This window comes from Pseudophryne corroboree, chromosome 11 (assembly GCF_028390025.1).
Source record: "Pseudophryne corroboree isolate aPseCor3 chromosome 11, aPseCor3.hap2, whole genome shotgun sequence".
NCBI classification, from domain to species: Eukaryota; Metazoa; Chordata; class Amphibia; order Anura; family Myobatrachidae; genus Pseudophryne; species Pseudophryne corroboree.
In genome coordinates this window covers 326,982,814-327,000,701 of record NC_086454.1, presented here as the reverse complement: position 1 = coordinate 327,000,701, position 17,888 = coordinate 326,982,814, and the positions used below count along the sequence as shown (strand labels likewise).

Sequence of the window (17,888 nt, the reverse complement as noted above, 5' to 3'; positions counted from 1 at the left end):
CTACCCCCTGGCAACGAGCATGACACCCAGTGCATGAAACCCCTGGCAACGAGCATGACACCAAGTGCATGAAACCCCTGGCAACGAGCATGACACCCTGAGCATGAAAACCCCTGGCACCGTGCATGGAACCAAGAGCATGAAACCCCTGGCAACGAACAGGTAATTTAAAAGTAATTAGAAGCCTTACTGTAGGACTTAATGTGTAATGGGCATTACGGTGTGTGGCATAATGTATCACGGACATTGCGGTGTGTGTCATAATGTGTCACAGGCATTACGGTGTGTGGCATACTATATCACGGGCATTGTGGTATAATGTCTCAGGGGCATTGCAGTGTGGCATAATGTATAACGGGCATTGCGGTGTGTGGCATAGGGTATAATGGGCATTGCAGTATGTGTCACAGGCATTACGGTGTATGGTATACTATATCACGGGCATTGTGATATGTGGTATAATGTCTCAGGGTCATTGCAGTGTGTGGCATAATGTATCCCGGACATTGCGGTGTGTGTCATAATGTGTCAGGCATTACGGTGTGTTGTATACTATATCACGAGCATTGTGGTATGTGGTATAATGTCTCAGGGTCATTGCGGTGTGTGTCATAATAATGTGTCACAGACATTGTATGTGCTATAATGTATCAGGGGCATTGCGGTGTGTGGCATAGGGTATAACGGGCATTACGGTTTATGGTAAACTATATCACGGGCATTGTGATATGTGGTATAATGTCTCAGGGTGATTGCGGTGTGTGTCATAATGTGTCACAGACATTGTATGTGCTATAATGTATCAGGGGCATTGCAGTGTGTAGCATAATGTATAACGGGCATTGCGATTCCTGTCATAATGTGTCACAGGCATTACGGTGTGTGCATTATTGTGTGTGGCATAATGTCTAAGGGCCATTGCAGTATGTGGAATAATGTATACTGGGCATTACTATAAGGAGGAAAAATGACAAATAATGTAAAGGGCATGAATCAGGATTATTTTTCTTTCCTGTGGTGGCTAACGTCTGGGCGTGCAGGTTGCAAAACTGGGGTATGAGGTAGTCTTTCCCTGCAATGCCACGCCCCTTTATGCGAAGCCATGCCCATTTCAATGAAGCCACGCCCCTTTTTGCGGTTCACGCATATTTATCCCTTTATTAGTGCCAATTATGGGGGATGGGGGGGGAAAAAATTTCTAGTTACGCCACTGGTAATCATAACTTCTGAGTATCATGGAGCGGTTCCAGCAATGAGTAACCTTAATCCCTACTCCCAATAGTTCTTATCCCTAACCCTCCCATGGCCCAATCCTAACCCCTTAACCCTCTCCTCACCTTACCTTACCTTAACCCTCCAGCCACCTAACACTAACCCTCCCTTCCCGAAGCCTCACCCTAACCTTTCCGGTCCATGCAGAATATAAACATTTTGGACATGTCAACATTTCAACAATTTCGATATCATAACTGTCAACATTGTGGTGTCAACATTTTGAATGTCGACAGAGTGACTACAGTCGTCTGCATATTATTTACACATAGGAAGCTGGCGAATTGCAGTGTGCTGGGGGAGGCGTTTAGTTGCATTTTCTTGTCTAGATGAACCCCTCCCTGAAGCCAATAAAGTGATTCAGCAACCTGCATTTTGTATATGACAAACCCAACTGCACTATCAGTTAACACCCGCAGTTTGGGATGAGGGGCCCTGGCACCTCGTTTTCCCTCTGAGGAATCACCCTAAAACATCTGAAATCCACACAGCACCGCATCGGAACCCAAGGCAGCGCTGACTGCTCCTGTCCTTTACCCTGTAGGCAGCATACAGCTCCGTCCGTGGCACTCTCCGGGGACGGGGAGGGCTGCTCACTTTAACTTTATTTTTCGTGGAATAATAACTTTTTATCTGCTCCTTTTCCAGAACACAAAGATGGGTAACAGTGCCTGCAACAGATTCCCATAAACACACACACATGCGTATACTCAGACACTTACAGATGTGTCCTCCCACAACTAGCCTCAATGCGCCACGTGACGAGAGAGGCGCCTGGTGCGAGTGAGCCGCCAGGTCCTCTACGACTTTACTAGCACAGAGCATCTGTTTACCCTAAGAGGCGTCTTAGACGCAATGCAATGTGGCTAGGATGCAGCAGGAGACTGTGCTGATTAATGCAATATGCAGCACTTGTATATCTGTGTGTGACTGAGTCTGTATATGTAGCACAATGTAAAATAGCCACGGCAAATACGTCTTAGCACTCGCATACAGATTCAGACTCAGTGGCGCACACAGATATACAAGTGTCACATATCAAAGTAATAAGCAAAGTCACTGCGATGGAGACACATTTTTTGGGGAAAAAGATGTGATAAAGATGTCCAGCGCGAGCAGAGTCGCGCGGGACCTGGCGCAACATGGAGGACTATTTGGTGCAACTACAGCAACAATGTATGAGGACACATATGTAGATACACACATACTTGTACTCACACACATAGATGCATTCATGCATGCACTTGCATACATAGACACACATGCATGCACAAACATACTGTAGATACAGAGCCGGCCCTAACCAATATGTTGCCCTAGGCAAGATTTTGGCTTGTGCCCCCTAGCACAGCCACTAGTTCTGCAGGAGATGCCTGGCATGAGTCAGCTGGCAGCTCTGCTAACGTCGGTTTTTTTTTTTAATGAAAATGCATCATATTATTTGCACTACTATGTGGCTAGGATGCACAAGCAGCTTCTGCTGATTAAAATGATATGTTGCATGCCTATATTCTGTGTGCGACTGTGGCTGTATCTGCATACGAAATGCTACATTACAGTGATTTCCAGGAATACACTGCAACGTAGCATTTCATATGCAGATAAAGCCGCAGTCACACACAGAATATAGGCATGCCGCATATCATTTTAATCAGCAGAAGCTGCTGGTGCCCCTAAGTATACCAAATGCCCTAGGCATTTGCCTAGTTTGCCTATGCCTAAGGCCGGCTCTGTGTAGATACATACATGCATGTACTCACACACATAGATACACACACATTCTGTATGTACTCACAGGAATACATACTATTACATACCAGTGGCCGGGATCCCGGCTGTCATAATCCCAGAAGTGGGATCCCGCCCACCAGTATGCCGGCAGCGGGAAGAGCGCTAGAAACCCCCTTGCGGGCTCGCAGAGACTGTCACACTTACACAGAGACTCTCAAACTGCTACATTAATAGACCTGAGACTGTCACACTGACACAAAGACTCTCAAACTGTGATATTAATAGACTGGAGACTGTCACACTGATACACAGACTCTCGCACTGATACATTAATAGACGAGAGACTGTCACACTGATACAGAGACTCTCACACTACTATATTAATAGACTGGAGACTGTCACACTGATACAGAGATTCTCACGCTGATATATTAATAGACCAGAGACTCTCATACTGATACATTAGACTGCAACACTGATACAGAGATTCTCACATTGATACAATAATAGACCAGAGACTCTCATACTGATACATTAACAGACCGGAGACTGTCATATTGCACATTAATAGATGGGAGACTGTCACACTGCTACATTAAAAGACCAGAGACTCTCACACTGATACATTAAAAGATCGGAGACTCTCACACTGATACATTAATAGACCGGAGACTATCACACTGATACAGAGATTCTCACACTGATACATTAATAGATCAGGGACTCTCACACTGATACATTAATAGACAGGAGACTCTAACACTGCTACATTAATAGACCGAAGACTCTCACACTGCTACAGAGACTTTCACACTGCTACATTAAAAGATCAGAGACTCTCACACTGATACATTAATAGACAGGAGACTCTCACACTGATACATTAATAGACCAGAGACTCTCACACTGCTACATTAAAAGATCGGAGACTCTCACACTGCTACATTAAAAGACCGAAGACTCTCACATTGATACATTTATAGATGGGAGACGGTCACACTGATACATTAATAGATCGGAAACTCTCACACTGCTACATTAATAGACCGGAGACTCTCACACTGCTACGTTAAAAGACTGAAGACTCTCACACTGATACATTAATAGATGGCAAACTGTTAAACTGATACATTAAAAGACCGGAGACTCTCACACTGATACATTAAAAGATTGGAGACTCTCACACGGCTACATTAATAGACCGGAGACCGTCACACTGATACAGAGATTCTCACATTGATACATTAATATATCGGAGACTGTCATATTGCAGATTAATAGATGGGAGACTGTCACACTGCTACATTAAAAGATCGGAGACTCTCACACTGATACATTAAAAGATCGGAGACTCTCACACTGCTACATTAATAGATTCAAGACTGTCACACTGATACATTAATAGACCGGAGACTATCACACTGATACATTAATAGATCAGAGACTCTCACACTGATACAGAGACTCTCACACTGCTACATTAAAAGACCGGAGACTGTCACACTGACACAGAGACTCTGACACTGATACATTAATAGACCAGAGACTCTCACACTGCTACATTAATAGACCGGAGACTCTCACACTTCTACTTTAAAAGATCGGAGACTCTCACACTGCTACATTAAGAGACAAAAGACTATCACACTGATACAGAAATTCTCACACTGATACATTAATAGATCGGAGACTCTCACACTGCTACATTAATAGATCGGGGACTCTCACACTGCTACATTAATAGATCGGGGACTCTCACACTGCTACATTAACAGACCAAAGACTATCACACTGCTTCATTAATAGACCGGAGACACTGATACATTAATAGATTGGAGACTATCACACTGATACATTAATAGACCAGCTTTCACACTGATACATTAATAGACCAGAGATTCTCACACTGATCTCACATTGCACAATAACAGACTAACAGCCCTGATCCTGACACTGCATTCCCCATCCACAGTATAATGTGACAGAAGCCCCAGACAGTAAGAGGTATGATGAAAGTAGTGTGATGTCTCTCACCTGCTGCCAGCGACCCCAGTGCGAGGCAGCACAGTATAATTCCTTTCATCAGAGACCCCATTTCTCAGGACTGTGCAGCGCTTCCGCCAGATTCCCGGAGTATAAATGAGAATTGTTATGGGATGATACTTTATCCTCAGTGCAGACTTGTGATTGGCTGCTGAAGACTTGTCACTGGCTGATAAACTGTACAAGTTTCATATCTATATCAGGACATGTAGCTACAAAACCTTTCTTATGTTGTATCAGAGCATAGTACAAGCTAAGTGTAGCTACTGGATCTGCAATCAGTTTCCAGTCTCTCTTGCTGTGTACATGGAAGATAAGGCCAGGAGATATTGTTGGGAGTGTGTGTTTAATATTGTAGATAAGGAGAGTACTGTACACACCAGCGGTTATAATGTAGGCAAATTGCCAGTACAGACTTAACCAGGCTTTGTGGTTTTTTGGCTGAAGTGATTGTACAGCAGTACTCACTGTTATGGGCCCTACACATATCACGATGCGCCGCCGAGGTGCCCGACGGCCGATACGGCCGACGAGCGACCCGGCGGCGGGGGGGGCAGTGACGGGGGGAGTGAAGTTTCTTCACTCCCCCCCGTCACGCGGCTGCATTGAAGTGCAGGCAAATATGGACGAGATCGTCCATATTGGCCTGCATGCACAGCCGACGGGAGACCAGCGATGAACGAGCGCGGGGACGCGCATCGTTCATCGCTGGAGTCTCCACACTGAAAGATATGAACGAGTTCTCGTTCATTTATGAACGAGATCGTTCATATCTTTCAGAAAATCGGCCAGTGTGTAGGGCCTATTACACCACTTGGATGACAAATGGAGTGGAGCCTGTAGTGGAGCAGGGGCGTAGGCAGGGGATGGCTGGGCAGGGGGTAGGGGGTGCCATCTCCCCCCTCCCCGGGCCAGTGCAATTTAAGTGTTCCAGGGCCACCTGACTGCAGATTCCCTGTGAAAAGCTGGGCCTGCTTGCTTGAGTCTGCCCCCCAGGCTGAAAGTTGGCAGCCAGTCCCTGGGCATAGGCAGCTCACCAGCCAGTATGTTTGGTGGAAGATCATAGACTGTGCTCCTACATTTATGTTCTATACACTATTGTTGGCCATCTTGGATAAGGAATGAAGTTTCCCCTTTCAAGAGCCATTTTGTTGGAGACTGCACAATTGTGGCACCCCGGAAAAATTGCTTGTGTGCTCCTTTAAGAAAGGCTTGCTTGCAGCTCCGCAGCAGCAGGAGAAGTGCTGGCACAGGAGGAGCTAAGTGTAGCCCATGGTCTCGGGGAGGATAGCTGACTGGACAGGGGCAGCTGGGAGGAGCAGGGGATGTTGGGAAGAAGAAGGTGGAGAGTGGAGGCAGGGGAACACGGAGCAGAGCGGTAGCTGAGTTCAGGAGTTGGCCACAGAACGCTAGGCGGTAAGAGCAGTGTTGCTGAAGGAGAGCAGCAGGGTGTTGAAGGGAGTCAGGTGCTGGAGAGCGGGTGTTGAGATGCTGCAGACGGAGACCAGAGACTGCAAGGCCTGGTGAGGGGCGCGGACACGGTGCCTATCTTGAGACAGCGAAGAGCCATTGCAGCAGGTGCAGCCAGCATATACCTCCGTTCCCTGGATCTGAGTGAGTACTGTAGGAAATTGACAGCCCAGTCACAGGCAAAGTGTACCCTTCAGCCTCCGCCACCCTTGTCTCAGACTGAGCAGTGTTTAAAAGGGCGCAACCAGCAGCACCCACACAAGGGGTGCCAAAAGACTGCGTTTAATGCAGATCCAAGGGAGATATTTCTACTAAAAAGACTGAGTTTAACACAGATCCATGGGAGATATTTGTTCTGAAGGACTGAGTTTTATGCAAGCGCAGACAGACAGTTATTTCTGGAAGGACTGAGTGTCACAACTGAGGGTTTAGGCTGACGGGAGGAAGCCTCAGTTGTAGGGGCTGGAATGAAGTTAAACTTAGATGGTTTAATCAGACCCCTGGACATGTAAGTGTGGAAGGAAACCCGAAGGTGTGACCATGACAAGCAGGTTAAAACTTAAATGAAAGTTTATTAAACAGACTCCGTATAATCACAACAGCATTCACAGTCAGTATTAGCAGTGGCAGATAATACAGTTCCTGGATCACTAAACCATAAAAGGTATAACAGGGCACTGGTAGGTTGCAGAACGGATGTTATAGTCCTTGGGTAGAATAACCTTACCAGGCCAGGCTGTAGTAGTGGAGACAACCGAGGAACACGCCAGTAGGTGTATGAGATGATGCTGGTAACTGGAATGCACTGTAGGAGTCACTGGACGGAACCAGCCAGATGGTGGAGAAACGGAGTTAAAACTGAAAGATGCTAGGGTGCGTGGAAACAGATGAAATGAAGAGTGGTTACCGGTGGTAGTGGATACTGCTGGTAAGTAGAAATCCGCTGGGAGAACACCGGCTCTTTAAGGAGGCTGAATTCTGTTGGAAGCAGGTTGCTGGAAACAGATGGGTTAATAGCTGAAAGCTTGGAAGCTGGAAGCAAACAAAGTAATAGCTGAAAGCTGGATCAGTCACAGAGGATTGCAAAGTCAGGCTGCACCGCAAGATGGAAAGCAGGTGCGGGTCTCTTTGTGGATGCTGGAAACAGGAGCTGGAACCTGGAGAAACAAGCCACAGGAGAGAGAGACTGGAACAAGGTATGACATTCAAAGCACTGACATCTATCTGGCCCAGACACAGGATACTTATACCTGCTGCTATGCAGGCATTGGCTGGGCAATTATGCAGATTCCAGAGATGGTGGATTGGAGGAATTGGAGCATGTGATCAAATCCAACATGGCTGCGCCCATGCTGGAACCTGGAGGGAAAACCTGGTTTGGAATGAAATGTGCAAACATAGTGATAATGGCGGCGCCGGCCGCGGAGGACAGGAGACGCCAGATGACAATTATATGCTGAGACACTTGGAGGGCAGCAGAGGCCGCGGCAGGCATGATACATGATTCTGAGAACCTGCAGCAATAACACAGTAACGGCGGCGGAGGCCGCGGAGGACGGGAGACGCCATGTTGGATTCAAACATGGCGCCGCTGTGGTAGTGTCTCAGAATGACAGGAGGGATGTGCAGAGTGTTGACACAGATGAGATCCGGATTTGGAACGCTGGGCCAGTCTCAGAAGACACCTAAACGGCAGGTAATGGCGTCCAGATACCCGGATCGTGACACTGAGTTACTTATGCAAATACAGATCAAGCCCTGCAACTGAGAGATAATGAGTTTGTTCTATCCAAAAGTCCCTAATTGTGAGTGAGTTGCCATAGTTAGAGGACCCTACCATTCCTTCGCTAGTTATAACCTCTTTGAATAAAGAACAGAGTATCATTGACCGTTTCCTAACCCAGGATTCCCCCAATATCTGTGTGCCCATTCCAACATTGACACACTGTGACGCAGCAGATTTCAACCAGAGCTCCAGCGATATTTGCTTGTGAAGATATTTGTTACTTTGGCTAGGGAAAGTTAGAAAGTTATTATTTAGTATTACTGAGTATATTGCTATTATTCTTATTATCATCATATTATAGAATGGAATGCACAGCGTCTGATATTATTTTATGATTCCAACAAATGTTGTAATCTGTGATTCCAATGAGTCTTCCTCTGTGATTCTAGTTACTTGTCTTTTGCATACTGGATGATCTTTTGTGATGGGAACTGCAGTGAATTGTTTATTCCTGTTCTACTTGTATTGTATGCCAAATTCTTCTTCTTGTGATTTTCAACCAAAGCAACATCCTTTAATCAACCGATCATCCCAAACCCAGAGTTCATTGCAGATCAATAAAAAGACTTCCTGTTGGCATTTCTGACTCATTTCTGATTTGTATCAATCTATCCTACCTTTTTGAGCATGGTACTACAAGACAAGGTAAGAGGAACAACATTTCAGGGGAAATGTCCATCACATAGCTACCCAACCCCTGTGATACCTCTCTCAACCATTTAGACATACCCCGCCAGCCCTGGGAGTGTTACACAATAGCACACTACACTTTTAATTGATACAACTGTAGTTTTCAGAAATCTATGACCTGAATATTGTATTTGTTCTATGGAATAAGATTGCCACCTAGTGACAGCTAGTGGGCATTGGCGACAAGCCTCCAATAATGCACTAAGGCAGGGGGTCATTCAAATTCCCTTCCCTGCCATTAAAAAAAAAAAGGCATTGCTGTGCTGTTCATCAGGTGAGTGCTTTCACATTTGAAAGCTGATGGCTGGCAGCAGGGCAGTAGAGAGCCTGCCTGGGCCCAGGTACTTTTCAGGGGGCGTGGCCTAATCATGGGAGGCTTGGCCATGCACCCATATAAAAAAAATACACACATTAGTATTTTCATCGCCTCCCTGGCTACACTGAAGCCCAGTACATAGCAGCATACAGAGCTGGCCCTAACCAATATGATGCCCTAGGCAAGATTTTGGCTGGTGCCCCCTAGCACCGCCGCTAGTTCTGCAGGAGATGCCTGGCATGAGTCAGTTGGCAGCTCTGCTAACGTTGGGCGCCTTTTGTTTATGAAAATGCATCTTATTTGCATTACTATATGGCTAGGACGCACAAGTAGCTTCTGCTGATTAAAATGATACGCAGTATGCCTATATTCTGTGTGCGACTGCGGCTGTATCTGCATATGAAATGCTACATTACAGTGATTTCCAGGAGTACACTGCAACGTAGCATTTCATATGCAGATACAGCCGCAGTCACACACGGAATATAGGCATGCTGCATATCATTTTAATCAGCAGAAGCTGCTGGTGCCCCTAAGCATACCAAATGCCCTAGGCATTTGCCTATGCCGGCTCTGGCAGCATATACTGAGCTGAGGGCTGCTGTGTCCTGGGCTGAGAAGAAGAGCAGCAGCTGCTGCTGCATGTAAGGGAACGTATCTGGGCCCCTCCATCAGACCTGGGCCCGGGTAATTAGTTGTTTATTATTATGCAAGTTTTAACAATTTAATTTAACCAGTTAATCTTTGGAACTGGTAGTACAAGAAATATAGCATAAGACTACGTCATGAAGGTAAATAGAATGCATTAAGTCCAAGTGTTGTCTGATGAACTGAAGATGGAACACCTACGGTAAGAAAACTTAGAATAAACTAGAAATACATTTTGATTATGAAGTTGTAGGGATAATCCAGGATTGTATACTTAAAATGACCTCTGAAACTAGGGGTCATTCTGAGTTGATCTCTTGCTAGCTACTTTTAGCAGCCGTGCAAACGCATAGTAGTATATGTGCCTGGGTATATGTAGAACAGTAGTATATGTGCCTGGGTTACACCAGGAGAGAACACCAGGAGAGAACAGTAGTATATGTGCCTGGGTTACACCGGGAGAGAACAGTAGTATATGTGCCTGGGTTACACCGGGAGAGAACAGTAGTATATGTGCTTGGGTTACACAAGGAGAGAACAGTAGTATATGTGCCTGGGTTACACCGGGAGAGAACAGTAGATGTGCCTGGGTTACACCAGGAGAGAACAGTAGTATATGTGCCTGGGTTACACCAGGAGAGAACAGTAGTATATGTGCCTGGGTTACACCAGGAGATAACAGTAGTATATGTGCCTGGGTTACACCAGGAGATAACAGTAGTATATGTGCCTGGGTTACACCAGGAGATAACAGTAGTATATGTGCCTGGGTTACACTGGGGGAGAACAGTAGTATATGTGCCTGGGTTACACCAGGAGATAACAGTAGTATATGTGCCTGGGTTACACTGGGAGAGAACAGTAGTAGATGTGCCTGGGTTACACCGGGAGGGAGCAGTAGTATATGTGCCTGTGTAACACTAGGAGAGAACAGTAATATATGTGCTTGGGTTACACAAGGAGAGAACAGTAGTATATGTGCCTGGGTTACACCGGGAGAGAACAGTAGATGTGCCTGGGTTACACCAGGAGAGAACAGTAGTATGTGTGCCTGGGTAACACCGGGAGAGAGCAGTAGTATATGTGCCTGGGTTACACCAGAAGAGAACAGTAGTATATGTGCCTGGGTTACACTGGGAGAGAACAGTAGTAGATGTGCCTGGGTTACCCCGGGAGAGAGCAGTAGTATATGTGCCTGGGTAACACTAGGAGAGAACAGTAGTAGATGTGCCTGGGTTACACCGGGAGAGAGCAGTAGTAGATGTGCCTGGGTTACACCGGGAGAGAACAGTAGTATATGCGCCTGGGTTACACCAGGAGAGAACAGTAGTATATGCACCTGGGTTACACCAGGAGAAAACAGTAGACACAAATAATGACCCCAGTAGAGTGCCATATACACATAAGGAACACAGTAGTGCAGTGCCAGATACACTGATACTTCCAGTAGTGCCAGATACACAGATGTCCCCAGTAGTGCCGTGCCAGATACACGATTCCCCCAGCAGTGCCAGATACATGGATGCTCCCAGCAGTGCCAGATACACGATTCCCCCAGCAGTGCCAGATACACGATTCCCCCAGCAGTGCCAGATACACGATTCCCTCAGCAGTGCCAGATACACAGATGCCCCCAGCAGTGCCAGATACACGATTCCCCCAGCAGTGCCAGATACACGGATGCCCCCAGTAGTGCCAGATACATGATTCCCCCAGCAGTGCCAGATACACGGATGCTCCCAGCAGTGCCAGATACACAGATGCCCCAACAGTGCCAGATACACAGATGCCCCAACCGTGCCAGATACACGGATGCCCCCAGCAGTGCCAGATACACAGATGACCCAGCAGTGCCAGATACACGGATGTCCCCAGCAGTGCCAGGTACACGGATGTCCCCAGGAGTGCCAGATACACGGATGATCCCAGCAGTGCCAGATACATGGATGTCCCCAGTAGTGCCAGATACACGGATGATCCCAGCAGTGCCAGATAAACGGATGACCCAGCATTGCCACATACATGGATGCGCCCAGCAGTGCCAGATACACGGATGCCCCCAGCAGTGCCAGATACACGGATGCCCCCAGCAGTGCCAGATACACAGATGACCCAGCAGTGCCAGATACACGGATGTTCCCAGCAGTGCCAGATACACGGATGTCCCCAGGAGTGCCAGATACACGGATGATCCCAGCAGTGCCAGATACATGGATGTCCCCAGTAGTGCCAGATACACGGATGATCCCAGCAGTGCCAGATAAACGGATGACCCAGCATTGCCACATACATGGATGCGCCCAGCAGTGCCAGATACACGGATGCCCCCAGCAGTGCCAGATACATGGATGCCCCCAGCAGTGCCAGATACTGTACATGGATGCCCCCCGCAGTGCCAGAAACACGGATGCCCCAGTAGTGCTGTGCCAGATACACAGATGCCCCCAGCAGTGCCAGATACATGGATGCCCCCAGCAGTGCCAGATACTGTACATGGATGCCCCCCGCAGTGCCAGAAACACGGATGCCCCAGTAGTGCTGTGCCAGATACACGGATGCCCCCACCATTGCCAGATACACGGATGTCCCCAGTAGTGCCAGATACACGGCTGCCCCCAGTAGTGCCAGATACACAGATGCCCCCAGTAGTGCCAGATACACAGATGCCCCATGCAGTGCCAGATACACGGATGCCCCAACAGTGCCAGATACACAGATGCCCTCATCAGTGCCAGATACACGGATGCCCCCATCAGTGTCAGATACACGGATGACCCAGCATTGCCAGATACACGGATGTCACCAGCAGTGCCAGATACATGGATGACCCAGCATTGCCAGATACACGGATGTCCCCAGCAGTGCCAGATACACGGATGTCCCCAGCAGTGCCAGATACACGGATGCCCCCAGCAGTGCCAGATACACGGATACCCCCAGCAGTGCTAGATACACGATTCCCCCTGCAGTGCCAGATACATGGATGCGCCCAGCAGTGCCAGATACACGATTCCCCCAGTAGTGCCAGATACACAGATGCCCCCAGTAGTGCCAGATACACAGATGCCCCATGCAGTGCCAGATACACGGATGCCCCAACAGTGCCAGATACACAGATGCCCTCATCAGTGCCAGATACACGGATGCCCCCATCAGTGTCAGATACACGGATGACCCAGCATTGCCAGATACACGGATGTCACCAGCAGTGCCAGTACATGGATGACCCAGCATTGCCAGATACACGGATGTCCCCAGCAGTGCCAGATACACGGATGTCCCCAGCAGTGCCAGATACACGGATGCCCCCAGCAGTGCCAGATACACGGATACCCCCAGCAGTGCTAGATACACGATTCCCCCTGCAGTGCCAGATACATGGATGCGCCCAGCAGTGCCAGATACACGATTCCCCCAGCAGTGCCAGATACACAGATGCCCCCAGCAGTGCCAGATACATGGATGCCACCAGCAGTGGCAGATACACCCCCAGCAGTGCCAGATACACGATTCCCCCAGCAGTGCCTGATACATGGATGCCCCCAGCAGTACCAGATACACGATTCCCCCAGCAGTGCCAGATACACCCCCAGCAGTGCCAGATACACGGATGCCCCCAGCAGTACCAGATACATGGATGCCCCCAGCAGTGCCAGATACACGATCCCCCAGCAGTGCCAGATACACAGATGTCCCAACAGTGCCAGATACACAGATGCCCCCATCAGTACCAGATACATGAATGCCCCCAGCAGTGCCAGATACACGGATGACCCAGCATTGCCAGATACATGGATGTCCCCAGCAGTGCCAGATACACGGATGTCCCCAGCAGTGCCAGATACACGGATGATCCCAGCAGTGCCAGATACACGGATGTCCCCAGTAGTGCCACATACACGGATGCCCCCAGCAGTGCCAGATACATGGATGCCCCCAGCAGTGCCAGATACATGGATGCCCCCAGCAGTGCCAGATACTGTACATGGATGCCCCCAGCAGTACCAGATACACGGATGACCCAGTAGTGCTGTGCCAGATACACAGATGCCCCCAGCAGTGCCAGATACACAGATGTCCCCAGCAGTGCCAGCTACACGGATGCTCCCAGCAGTGCCAGATACACGGATGCCCCCAGCATTGCCAGATACACGGATGTCCCCAGCAGTGCCAGATACACGGCTGCCCCCAGTAGTGCCAGATACAGAGATGCCCCCATTAGTGCCAGATACATGAATGCCCCCAGCAGTGCCAGATACACGGATGACCCAGCATTGCCAGATACATGGATGTCCCCAGCAGTGCTAGATACACGGATGTCCCCAGCAGTGCCAGATACACGGATGATCCCAGCAGTGCCAGATACACGGATGTCCCCAGTAGTGCCACATACACGGATGCCCCCAGCAGTGCCAGATACATGGATGCCCCCAGCAGTGCCAGATACATGGATGCCCCCAGCAGTGCCAGATACTGTACATGGATGCCCCCAGCAGTACCAGATACACGGATGACCCAGTAGTGCTGTGCCAGATACACAGATGCCCCCAGCAGTGCCAGATACACAGATGTCCCCAGCAGTGCCAGCTACACGGATGCTCCCAGCAGTGCCAGATACACGGATGCCCCCAGCATTGCCAGATACACGGATGTCCCCAGCAGTGCCAGATACACGGCTGCCCCCAGTAGTGCCAGATACAGAGATGCCCCCATTAGTGCCAGATACACAGATGCCCCATGCAGTGCCAGATACACAAATGCCCCAACAGTGCCAGATACACAGATGCCCCCATCAGTGCCAGATACACAGATGCCCCCAGCATTGCCAGATACACGGATGACCCAGCATTACCAGATACACGGATGTCCCCAGCAGTGCCAGATATACGGATGCCCCCAGCAGTGCCATTACACGGATGCCCCCAGCAGTGCCAGATACACGGATGCCCCCAGCAGTGCCAGATACTGTACATGGATGCCCCCAGCAGTGCCAGATACACAGATGCCCCAGTAGTGCTGTGCCAGATACACGGATGCCCCCAGCAGTGTCAGATACACGGATGTCCCAGCAGTGCCAGATACACGGATGTCCCCAGCAGTGCCAGATACACAGATGCCCCCAGTAGTGCCAGATACACAGATGCCCCCAGTAGTGCCAGATACACGGGTGCCCCATGCAGGGCCAGATACACAGATGTCCCAATAGTTGCAGATACACGATGCCCCCAGCAGTGTCAGATACACGGATGTCCCAGCAGTGCCAGATACACGGATATCCCCAGCAGTGCCAGCTACACGGATGCCCCCAGCAGTGCCAGATACACGGATGCCTCCAGCAGTGCCAGATACACAGATGACCCCAGTAGTGCCAGATACACAGATGCCCCCAGTAGTGCCAGATACACAGATGCCCCCAATAGTGCCAGATACACAGATGCCCCCAGTAGTGCCAGATACACGGATGCCCCCAATAGTGCCAGATACACAGATGTCCCAATAGTGCCAGATACACAGATGCCCCCATCAGTGCCAGATACACGGATGCCCCCAGCAGTGCCAGATACATGGATGACCCAGCATTACCAGATATACGGATGTCCCCAGCACTGCCAGATACACGGTTGTCCCCAGTAGTGCCAGATACACGGATGCCCCCAGCAGTGCCATATACATGGATGCCACCAGCAGCGACAGATACATGGATGCCCACAGCAGTGACAGATACACAGATGCCCCCAGTGCCAGATAAACAGGTACTGCTCCCACAGTGCCAGATACACAGATAATGCCCCACAGTGCTGCTTACCACCGCTGCTCCTGTGTCTGAGGCTTCTGACTCACACACAGTCACCGCCGTCGCCCGGGCTCTGATGCCTTCCACTTCATCTGAGGGCCGGGAAGAAGAGCGCAGCGCTCGCCTCTCCTCCCCTCAGTCCGATCCTGTGTCACCGCCACCGCCCAGGATCACCTGCTTCCGTGGCTGGGGAGGAGAGCGCAGTGCGCGGCGCACCTCTCCTCCCCTCCGTCCGACTCTTGTAATACCTGCCCTCACACAAAAGAGTGCATGGCTGATACTCGGCAGGGCCTACAGGTGAGTTCACCGGCTCCCCAGTGGCCCAGTCCTACCCTGTATGTATGCATGCTATGTGTGTGTTGTATATGTATGTATGCATGCTATGTGTGTGTGTGTGTATGTATGCATTGCATGTGTGAGTATGGTGTGTGTGTGTACTATATGTATGCTGTGTCTATTATATATATATATATATATATATATATATACACACACACACACACACACACAGTGTTCATCTGCATGTATATGTGTGTGTATATGTGTAGATGTGAGTATGTGTATATATACACGGTACCGCTCCATAAAATTCCTGCATTTACCCCTGAGCAGGAGGAATGGGGCCTGCTACTAGGTGGCAATCAATCCTATTCCCTACGATAAATACAGCTCGCAGGTAATAGATTCCTGCCAACTACAGTTTGTTCTTCAGGAGGCTTGCCACCTAGCAACGGCTTCCACATACCCATGGGCATATCTATAATAAGTGCAGAGTGTCACATGGGCCCCTGGGTCCAGGGGGACCCACACTGCACACCGTGCACCCATACATTATTCTTACCTTCCCCGACTCCAGTGCCAGTGCTGCAGAGATCACTGGGAAAATGGCACGACCACCATGTTAGAACAGTGATAGAGTCGGTGATTTTGATCTGCGCTTATAGGTATAGAGGCAGCCTGTATGGTACAAAGGGCCTTCACCAAGACCCAAATATAGGACAATAGATACAAGAAAGTGACCACACCTGGCGCCACCATACACCAACAACAAATGAAATAACTTACTTAAATATCAACCAATTGGAATTGATAGCCTCTTTTATAGTGGGAGTTATTAGTGGAGTACAAAAATCCACCCTTCTCAGAGAGGTAACAAATCTGTAGGAATAAATATGAGTCAGTCAAGCATATCATCCACCATATGACGTGAATCCTCAATTCCCGCAGATGTCCTGATAGGCTGGGGACTCAGAGGGAGAAAAATATAGTGCAATACTGCTTCACCAAACAAATCGGTTTATTCTGACAAAAACACACTTACATTAAACAAAAAGATTAAAAGCATATCACCCAAATGGGATACTGGAACACCACTTCACAAACAGAGCCAGCTGCGTTTGGTCACCTGTGCGGGATCCAGATGGTTAGAGCCTTATGCTTAAGCGCGCTTTCGGTACTCAGACCTTCCTCAGAAGCATGAGGAAGGTCTGAGTACCGAAAGCGCGCTTAAGCATAAGGCTCTAACCATCTGGATCCCGCACAGGTGATATGCTTTTAATCTTTTTGTTTAATGTAAGTGTGTTTTTGTCGGAATAAACCGATTTGTTTGGTGGATGATATGCTTGACTGACTCATATTTATTCCTACAGATTTGTTACCTCTCTGAGAAGGGTGGATTTTTGTACTCCACTAATAACTCCCACTATAAAAGAGGCTATCAATTCCAATTGGTTGATATTTAAGTAAGTTATTTCATTTGTTGTTGGTGTATGGTGGCGCCAGGTGTGGTCACGACCACCATGTTCCCAGAGATTTACATGCATAGTAGGAAATCACCGGGAACAATAAAATTAATTACAGTTAATTATTTTGACCTGTATATTGACCAAAAACTTATTGGAAAATGAACATTCAAATATTTGCTAATAATACATCTAAGGAAATGGAAGGACATACTGTAACACAGATGCGTTCACGGTCAAATACACCTTTTATCCCTTCCATCTAAAAGGGTGTTTTGTTGAATGTAATGTATGATATTAATAAACTTACAGAAGTACTTTGCAAATAAAAGGGAAACAGGACAAGAAAAGAGCATGAGGCTTTAAAATCATTAAAGGATAATAATAAGATTATCA

The 17,888-nt window shown here is 48.4% G+C and overlaps 1 protein-coding gene across 1 annotated transcript in view; it reads right to left on the bottom strand.

Moving 5' to 3' along the window:
* The window catches only part of LOC134969642 (fatty acyl-CoA hydrolase precursor, medium chain-like), a 42,653-nt gene extending 37,301 nt beyond the window's left edge, over positions 1-5,352 (bottom strand). The window contains exon 1 of the mRNA XM_063945730.1: positions 5,038-5,352. Coding sequence (XP_063801800.1) covers positions 5,038-5,098 — 61 coding nt within the window. The 5' untranslated portion in view covers positions 5,099-5,352. The remainder of the gene's footprint in view (positions 1-5,037) is intronic.
* Positions 5,353-17,888: the final 12,536 nt, after the last annotated feature.